The sequence below is a fragment of the Agrilus planipennis genome, unplaced genomic scaffold (assembly GCF_000699045.2).
Source record: "Agrilus planipennis isolate EAB-ADULT unplaced genomic scaffold, Apla_2.0 scaffold54, whole genome shotgun sequence".
Lineage (NCBI taxonomy): Eukaryota > Metazoa > Arthropoda > Insecta > Coleoptera > Buprestidae > Agrilus > Agrilus planipennis.
The window spans coordinates 612,287-622,738 of NW_020439000.1; the positions used below are offsets into that span (position 1 = coordinate 612,287).

A 10,452-nucleotide genomic window follows, 5' to 3' on the forward strand; every position below is an offset into this window, starting at 1 on the left:
TTTCATACCGCACTTAAAATTCGATTGTATCATGAGATTCTACATGCATTTCTACGTATTTTCCGCCAATTGGATGTTTCGAAATAATTGTTTAAGCGGCAGAAATTTCAGGTGCGCATTCTTTTTTTACAAAGTTTTAGGTATTTTTTGCCAACGCCAATATTATCTCCTTAAATTTATATCGCAATCAAAATCTGATAGCATCATGAGATTCTGCATTCATTTTTGTGTATATTTCAAGCACTGGGTGCCTCAAAATAATTGTTTAAGTTGTCGGACTTTCAGGAGCGCTTTTCCAATTACTAATTTTTGTCATTTTTATGAAATGGTATTACTATCTGCTTTATTTAATGACGCATTAAAAACCCGAGGGCATCATGAGATTCTGCATACATTTTTACGTATATTTCACCCTTTCGATGGTTTCAAATAATTGATTATTTGGTCGGAATTTCGGGACCGCTTTTCCCTTTACGAATTTTTGACATTTTTATGAAATCGTATTACAATCTGCTTTATTTAATGACGCACTAAAAATCCGATAGCATCACGAGATTCTGCATACATTTTTACGTATATTTCACCCTTTTGATGTTTCCAGATAATTGTTTAAGTAGTAGAAATTTCAGGAGCGCTTTTCTGTTTGTTCGGAGATTTAGGTTATTTTTATGAAATGCTTCATTTCATATAGTACTTGAAATCCGACAGGACCATGAGATTGTTATTGGAAATTTAAGGGTAGTTGTTTAAAAGTGTAATGGACTACATATATGCTTAATATTAAAATACGTTAAGTTTGCTATTGTGTTAAAAATGAAAAAGATTATAAAATATTTTCTATTCAAGTCTAATTGAAAGGATTTTCCGTTATGTTGTGTTTAAAAAATTAATAAAACAATAAGTTAATTTTACCGACGATTTCGATTCTGCGTCTATTATTACACTTATTAAGATGTAACAAATTATGGTAAATGATAACCAGACAGAATCATAAACATTTTTGACTTACTTGTAAACATTTCCATCCGATCCGCACACTGGTTCTTTGGTTTCGTTATCACAATCTGAAGGGCAAGATTGTGATCGTTTAAGGGTCGTACAATTTCCAATATGAGCCATTTGAACCCCTTTGAGACAAGTCGCGATACTGAGCTGACAAGGGTTAGTATATGTTTTCGCATCTGTGCCACACACTGGGTCCATGTCTGATGGACATTTCGTCTTTTGACATCTCGACAATTTTGGCCTACACTTTTCGAAATCTACTCGAGAAACTTTTTTATTTGCTTTCCTGAAATAAAGGGGAAACAAAAGAAATGTTTTAGATATCAAGATATATATAGATATAAAAATGTTCTTGAAGAAGTTAATATTTAATATTAAAGGTTAAACTAAAACTAACTTTCTCTCCTGTACATGTTGCCTAAATTAATGGGGAAAAATTGTTGCTGCTATCACACCCTCGCCGGGAATCGAACCCGAGGCCCTTGTTCGTAGCTTAATAGTAGAGTGGTTGTCCCTACAACTAGGACGCCCGGGTTCGATTCTCGGCGAGGGTATAACAGCCTCAGCAATTAATTTGGGGTAATTTAATGTTTTGTTTTGAATGTTTTTTGTAATCCTTACCCACAATTCAGCAATTTAAGTTCACATTCGCTTTGATAAACGTAGCCATCGGATCCGCAAGTTGGTTTTTCGATTTCATTGCCGCAACTTGTAGGACATACTGTGCTGTGCGGTGTTCTTTCTTGACTTGTGCAAAAGGCCATTGGGACTTCAAAAACGTGTTTTCTAAACCAAAAAAATAGTCAAAATTATTTATTAATTTATTGCATTGTCAAACACCAATGCATCTCGTCGCATATCACACTAAAAGCTTGAAATTTAATCTTCATAGTGCATGATTCGGCTCGAAGGACCACGTACTGTTATTACAGTTTATTATTAAAATAATTAAGAATTTCATAATAAAAAAATTAAACATCAAGCATCAGTAAAAGGAAGTATTAAGAATTCTTACCCGCAATTTTTCGATTTCATTCTGCACACGTTCGCGTACATTTTTCCGTCTGAACCACAAACAGGCCTTGCATTTCTCCAGCATGACTCTCTACAATGTCTTGTTGTTTGGCAGTATTTTTTGTTTGTCCTTACAACTCCTTGCCTATAACGGCAAAGGATAAAATTCTACATGTGGGTACTACTTGCGTATATGCTTAATTATTATGTTATTATTGATAACTATTCCTACTGCGGTCTCAAAAGAGTAAATACGAATCTAAAAAAATTATTTAGTGTTTTTTTGTGAACGAATTGTATAATAATTCACAATGGCATTTTATTTTTAATTTAAAATTTAGTTAGACTTAGTTAAGAAGAAATTATCTGCAGTCGACAATTTAATGGGTAAGAGGTTGAAGTTAAATGATGTTCCTGGGCCAACTTGTGCTGAGGGACTCCATAAGTTCTGGTCAATGTTACAAAAGATGTAATCGTTGCAATATGTTCACATTAACGAAGTTTTCGTGTAAACAAAAGAAGGGTCATGGCATAAGATAGGAAAAGACAACCCGAAGGAAGTGTGTCGGCTCCTTATTTTAACGAATTAAGCAAAATTTTCATCTTCTACTGCGTTTTTTAATGAATGGTAATTACACATTTTAATATGTATTTGTGTTCAATAATTTTTTAATTCATTTAAAATGTCAGAAAATAAATTGAAATATTGTAGAGGGAGTTGCTTTTTTACATACATATATATTTTTAAAAAATCTCATATTAATTCAGCTTTAAAAAATACGTAACAATTGCAGGATTTATATTAGATATTAAAAAAGGACACAAAATTATTGTTTAGACAGATATTTTACTCAAATTTCTTTCTGAGATCTTCATAAAAAATGAATTTCGGAGCATTTAAGAGCAGTTCTTTATCAATTTTAGCATTATACAGTTTTCTAGCAATTTGTTTTTTAATGAAGTCGTCGTTATTCGCAAGCATGATTCCGTTGTTCTTGAGGTACTTCAGGGAAATGTTACTTCTACTTTTTACAGGATATTCCCTTATTTTACCCCTTTGTAACTTGTTAATGTCATTAATGCAATCTGTTAACTTTATTTGGTCTTTTGTTATTAAAATATTGTTAGAAGGTTTCCTCGCGTAAATGGTGAACACTTTTGTTTTGTTCTGTTTTTCCGTGTCTGCTATTTGCTCTTTGTTTGCACCATCACTTTTTAATTTACAGAAATTCGAGTGCTCTTCCTTTGTTTTAGTTTTGGTACTGTTGAAGCTATCACCGGATAAGTTTGGCGACGATATGGATTTTCTATTACCTAGCACTCCCGAATTTTCTTTTTTTGCAACCGTTTCCGCGTTATTATTCTCTTTGATTTTCTTAGCACTTTTCCCTCTTGTCTGTAAATTTTCATCTAACGGTTTCTTGTTGTTCTGGCTGTGGTACAATCTGGTAAATATTCTTCCTTTTGACGAGTGATTCGCTTTGTTGATAGGGTTGCATTTGTTACTATCGACGTTTGTTCTTTTCATCCATCGGAAGAAATTGATGATTCTCGACTTTGAAAAATGAGAGGACGCGGTACGCAATAGTTTCGTTGCCGACTGAAATTTTGATTGCAATGTCATTGTGCAAAATGGATTTTGACATTTACATTGAAAAAACGAAACAAAAAATTAAAAAAAAAAACGACATTGACAACTTGTAATTACCTTTCAGCATTAAAATCCTGTTAGTTAAGGAATTGTTAAGGTAAAATTGCAGTTATTCAGAAAAACGTTTCTTCTGTGCGACTTTGTACACCTTCAGGATTTATACATGGGACAGATATATGTATGACTGTTACTATTGCAATATACAATAATTAATATTATATTATTTACTTACCCGCATGTTAGAAGTTTCATTTGGCATGTATTTTTGTATACATTTCCATCACTGCCGCAAACAGGACCGTCTTGAGGTGCTTGAAGGCAGTCGATGGGGCAGTTCTCCCTGTGCGCACTGATGTTGTTACACGGGCCAAGGTGGGAAAGCGAAATTCCTATTCTAAATGAAACATTTCCTATTTTTTTAATTTATTAAAAATGTAGAACCTAATAGCGGGAGTTAACACGTAATTAAAAAAAAAAGGCAGCAATTATGTAGGATCTAATAAACAAAAACAAAAATTAGAAGACAAATATCTAATATAATAAAGTCATTAGTCCTAAGACTGGTTGGACACGCACTTCTATCTTTCCTATCCCGAGTTAATCTTCCCATATCCCTAAAATTAGGTCTACTTATACACTTATTAATCCCTGTTTATACTTCTAATATGTCTCTGACTAGCATTTCATACCTGAGAAGGTGTCCTATCTCGCTTATTTCTTATTGACTTCCATAGAGTCCTCTGTTTACCTATTCATTCTAATACAACTTCATTTCTAACCTTTATTTACGATATCATTCTCTTGTAATACCATTTCGAAGTCTTTCAATCTATTCTTTTCCTCCAAGGCCTTTAACAATCTTTCTCGAAGAATAAGAATAGAGAATAGAAGTGGCTTGTTTTTGTTTGTTAAAGGCGTCTCGACAACCTGAGTTATCTGACTTCCCAGATACGAAAAATCAGTCACTTCTTCTAATATTTCGTCTCCTATCTTTATATTCGCTCTGTCCCTACTGCTTCTTCCCTTGCATACCAGTATTTTTGTTTTACTTTTATTTATTTTCATGCAATACTGTTTGGTCAATACCGCTTCCATTTCATTTAAGACTATCTCTAACTCCTTGCTAGATCCTGACACTGTTATATCATATGCAAATCTAAGCATACTAATCTTTTACCCTTGTATATTTATTCCTACAGTTGTCCTGTCTCTAACGATATTGATCGCGTCGTCGATGTATAGATAAAAAAGTGTCTATGTACTTATTAAAATTGTTTAATGGGCAGAAGTTTAAAGAAATGGCTACCAGAATTAAGGTAAAAATTAAGCGATTCCGGGTTAATAATTTTGGGGAACAGAAGCGAATTAGATTTCCTGTTTATAGGGATAAGAAGGTGTAACACAACCCCAAGCAAAAAAATCCCATTTAATTTCTATTAGGCAAGTATTGTAACATCCCCACGTAGCAATTGCGCGAAAGACGATAAAATCCTTTCCCATTGGTAAAGAGTAAATGGGCGATTGACTGTTGAGCTTTCATCCTTAAAGTCATCTTACATTTTTTGATATAAAAGCTACAGTTTTTGTAAGAACGAAAACGTTTATTTTTTTTTTATTTTAGGAGTATATTTGGCAATTTCTTACCTACAAATTTCCACTTGTAGCATACACCTGTTCAAATATGTCCTCCCATCTGTTCCGCAAACCGAATCCTTTTCATTTCCGCATTTATGCTCGCATTTTGAACCAGTTGATCGCATACATAATTTTGGATCCGGTGATAACTTCACACCTGCACCAATAAAAGAACAAAAGTTTAAGAAACTTTTAATAGCAGTCAATTTCAATATTAATGTAATAACTCATTTTATTTTTATCCACCGAGAATTAATTACCTCAAATTAACGAGGAAGATTGTTGCTTCCACCCTCAGCGGGAATCGAAACCGGGACATTACGCACCAATTGTTTTCATCATTAATTTGAGGTAATATGTAGGGAATAAAACTAAAAGGAATTTTCACATTAAAATATTAAAAGAATGAAATTCAATTTTTTAGGTATCCAAATTTAGTTAATGTTTCGTACATAAAATTTATTGTATTCACTATTAATTAATTTCACTTTTAAAAATTAAATGTATGATTTACAGAACTTTCCCGAAAGTTCAGAAATAAAGAAAGTTAATTTAGTGTAATAGGTATAAAATTATGATAATTATAATTCTATTTATTCCCATTTTTGTTGTTTTTCGATCTATCTTATTGTCTTACCTTTGCCGCATGCTTTTTTCCTTAGTTCGCATATGTTTGGGTAAATTATACCGTCCGTTCCGCAAACAGGATCTCCGTAATTTTGTGAACTGCATATTCTAGGGCAGGAAGTGTCGCGGACACCGAACACTGCTATAACAAAACGAAAAAAGACCATGATCGTGTTATAATTGGAATAATAAATGTATGAAATAAAAAGGAAAACAGTTTCCTGCTAGAATGCTTCTTATAATTAAACAGAGTTAGATTCATGTAAAGAGTTTCAGTTAATGACTTATTTAATCATCATTATCATAAGTCCTAAGACATTTCATTTCCCTAAAACTAGAACATCCCATATCTTTAACTATATGCGAACAGTAATCTAATCTGATCGACAATATCCTCGCAAAGGACCTCGCTAGGAGCTAGGTCCTTATGGAAAATGACCCTCTGTCAAACTCTTTAAAACTTAAACTTAAACTAAGTCGTCAAAACTCTTCTTTTTGGGATATGACTCCTTAAAGTTGCATTCTCCTATAAGGACTTTGAAGCTAATACTGACCAGAGCAAGACTAAGACCAAGGCTGTCCCAGTCTTGGTCTGTCTTATTTAGTCTTGCTCGAATACTTCTAATCCTGGCCTTGGTCTTGCTTATTCGGTATTGATCTTACTGATGTAGTCTCAGTGTTGACCTTAGTTTTGCGGGTTAGATCTTGGTCTTGCTCATTTAATCTCATCATCATCATAAGGTCGTTAGTCCTAAGACTGGTTGGACACGCACCTCCACTCTTTCCTACCCTGAGCTAAACTTCGCATTTCCCTAAAACTAGAACATCCTACATCCTTAACTATTTGCGAAAAGTAATATAATCTAGGTCTACTTCTACCCTTCTTAATTCCTGTCTCTGCCTCTAATATGTCTCTGACTAGACCTTCATGTCTGAGAAGCTGTCCTACCAACCTATCTCGCCTATTTTTTATTGACTTCCATAGAGTCGTCTTTTCTCCTATTCTTTCTAATAGCTCTTCATTTCTAACCTTCTATATCCACTCTATCCTCATCATTCTCCTGTAACGTCATATTTCGAATGCTTCTAATCTTCTTTTCTACAGTGTCCACCGTCCACGTTTCGCACCCGTACATCGCCGTGCTACAGACCTATAGAATTTTTTTCGAATTTCTAAATTAACCGTTCGCGAGCATAAGTGACTAAGTAAAAAGAAGTGACTTCTTTTTATTGAATGCAACTGTACATTGAAAGAACATACTAGAATTTCCGATTTTTTTAGTGACTAACTGACTAAAGTCGCTTAATTGTTGCTTTATATCCCCTCTTAACTGGCATAATAAAATTTTTGAAAAACGAACATTACATCGTGTATACCAGTTTGTGTAGGAAGTACACCACAGTAAATAAGACTTGTTAACAACTTGGAAATCATCTGTCACAGGCTAATGTATGATGTTAGGTCTGTTACCGACTATACAACACCTTAATAATCTTGACTCTGCGATATCTAATGAGCGAGGATCATATTCCTCAAAGTTCGATAGCCTTTAGCATTTAATAATAATTGCAATGATTCCACAAATTAACCGTTTCCCAGAGGCAAGCAATCAAATAACAGTCTTAACTTAAGAACAAACTGAATTAAAAAAAACGGGCGTGCCATAACTGACGGCTGTTTCTGACCGTAGAGAGTGAGAAAAACAAAAGAAAAATAGTACAATGCATCTGGCGCTTGATTGTTTCATCCAAGATATCTAATGTTTCGCTGGTAGACCGCAAAGAAACCTGCCATTAGACTACAAATTAACTGTTTGCTAATTTAACTGGAAAAAATGTAACAATAGGTATTTGTTTAAATTTCTGATACGCCCATAAATAGATGTTCTTTTTGGCTTTTGTTCAGTTTAATTACTACTTTAATTATAGTGTTAATTTATATACAATAGCTGTAACATTTAATAGTACTATTTTATGGGTTTAAGCCTTTGTAATTGGATGCCATAAAATCCATCGGCGTTTCAAGCTTTTGATCGATGTATTTTCTTTGTCAAGTTTTGCCAGGGGTTGTGGTTCAGTTTAGTCACCCTCGTAATTGTTCTAATTCGAGATTGTCCTAAATTCTTTCCTAGGCAATTACATTTTCTGTATTTTTTATATTTCATTGCAAGCGTTTCTAATTATATTTAAACTAGGGTTTCAATTGTTTCATCCTATTAACTCTAACATGAGCTAGATGTTCCTTAAATCCAACATTAATTGCAATGGGGTTCTGACATATGTACATATGTTTGTTTCTGAGGTCCGAATTTATTAATGATGACATGAAATTTTGTCAATGATTAAATTTCAAATATTTTTATTCTCTAGGCTGTTTAGTGAGTGCTATTGTTTCGTTTCAACAAAAAGTACTGGTAATCATCATTTTAATCAGGAACTTTCCAATCCAATCTTCGCGATGCCGATGTGAAAATTCGTTCGTGTCTAGACTGCAAATTATGCACATAACCGAGATTACTGACAAAAAGAGAATCGAAAAACGTTTCATAACTTAATTGCAGCCCTCGTCCGGAATTCCAATCACATGGAGCGGATGTAATCGCGACAAGCCTTTTGCAAAAACAGTTCCTTCAAAATAAGTCTGGTATTACTCACAGCTAACAAGTCGTATTATACGTTTTGGTTATTAGTTATAACGAATTCGGTTCTAAAAATTCTTTCCGTTTGATGATAACAAGTTGACAAAGGGCGCGTTACAATGCTTTTTATTTAGTAAATGTTCGCTATTGTTATCGAATATCCTTGAGCGTCAGTTACATCAAACCGTTGTGCTTTGGTCCGTCACCAAAATTAAACGACAAATTTAAATTTTGAATACTTTTGCCCGAGGTCAGCACATTTTACAGGGTGTAATAGAAATAAGTTCCTAGCTTGCAGGAGGTGATAGACCATTACAAAACATGAAAATTAAATAAAGTTTGTATGTCTAAAAGTTTACCGTTTTTGAGAAAGACGCAGTTGAAAGTACAGGTAAATTCATTCCGACCCTGGTATATCAATACGACAACGCAACGTCGTGTTCAATCAGCTGGGAATTAGTAGCATCGATTTGTATTTCTTTTGTGACTGTATCTGCATCTGTATATTTTCATTATTAACAAATTATACTTATTCTATCACTTGAAATCGTGAATTTACGCATTTAAATTTAAAAATACAGAAAACAATTAAAGTATTTTAAGAAAAGTCAACGAATAATAGCTTATTCGATTGTTAAAATTGCACAATTAATGGTTATAGTATTTGTCAGTGACTCTTGTCAGTTGATCCTGATGATCTCCAGTTCTTTATTTACGAAGTAATTTTGCGAAGACCGGGATCGTCTCCAATTGCAGCTTTTATTCTGATTAAAGGGGATGTCGGATTTGCTCCCCTTCAAAGAATAGAATCCTTGAAAAGCTTCTTTATAAATATGTCCACACTTTATATGGATTATATGTCAACAAACCAATATTGAATGGAACCTTAAAAACCAAAAAATCTAAAACGCGTTTCGAAGCTTAAGGTGTCATCCTCAGTGTTAGAGACTCGGTCTCTAAAACTGTCTAAAAGCGTCCATGATTTTCTGAACTGATTCATCAACGCCTAGGCTTAACGCTTGGACCTTTATAGTTGAAATTTTGCAGAAAGGTTTTCTTTATGGTTTATACAAGGAATAAGGAAGGATATTCCGAAATTCAACCCCCGATTTTTGTTCGTGGTCAAATTTACTTGAAATTTAATTGTCCTCAAGAGAAGCGTGCCAGTTACAGTTTAGTATTTCAATAATAATTTTACCGTATTTCTGATCTGTTCGTTTTCCATCTGGCTTGCATTTTGTTATTTTGTTTTTCGTTCATGCTTTGCGTGGGTGGTTGGATAAAACGGGAGTGGAAGCGGACAGGCTCAAAGTTGCACGTCATCGTAATTCCTTTTCCTTGTGTCTGCCCCGAAGCTATTGATATACCAAACGCAATTATTGAATGCATACGATAACGTTATAACGTGCCTTGTTGACGCGGACAATTTGTTATAATAACAAGAATAGCGCATAGATATTAGAGATGCCGATAATAATCACACGGGTAACAAATTGTAACGGGTATTTGATGCTATCGGGCCTTACCATATTATCGAAGTCAATAACTTGTGTGTTAATATTTTTTTCTTTTTTAATTGACGATAAAATCTGTACTAACGAAATTGAACGCGAAATGCGACCAAGACCAAATTTTCTCATCACTTTTCTTAATTCATAAAAAATATTTTTGGTAAAGGTCTAGATTATCCCCCACCCCCCGCCAGGGGGGATTGAAAGAGGAGGTCTTCCTGAGTAAACCACCATATAAGTTATGAGGTTGCAAAGTTCTGTAATTTTCCAATTTTCATACACTATAATGTCTAATAAAATTTAATAGATTACTTATTATTACTAATTATCCAACATTTATAATATTGATAATTAGTAAAGAGCCAAAAAA

General features: G+C 33.8%; 1 protein-coding gene across 2 annotated transcripts in view; it reads right to left on the reverse strand.

Annotated features, from left to right (window-relative positions):
* Positions 1-1,005: 1,005 nt before the first annotated feature.
* LOC108734404 (agrin) overlaps positions 1,006-10,452 on the reverse strand; it is a 32,836-nt gene continuing 23,389 nt past the window's right edge. The window contains exons 2-7 of one of the 2 annotated variants that reach the window (XM_018465963.2): positions 5,943-6,074; positions 5,315-5,462; positions 3,903-4,064; positions 2,021-2,164; positions 1,627-1,791; positions 1,006-1,291 (exon numbers count right to left, since the gene is read on the reverse strand). In XM_018465963.2, the coding sequence (XP_018321465.2) occupies positions 1,006-1,291; positions 1,627-1,791; positions 2,021-2,164; positions 3,903-4,064; positions 5,315-5,462; positions 5,943-6,074 (1,037 nt within the window). The remainder of the gene's footprint in view (positions 1,292-1,626; positions 1,792-2,020; positions 2,165-3,902; positions 4,065-5,314; positions 5,463-5,942; positions 6,075-10,452) is intronic. The other variant, XM_025975862.1, reaches the window with a different exon arrangement.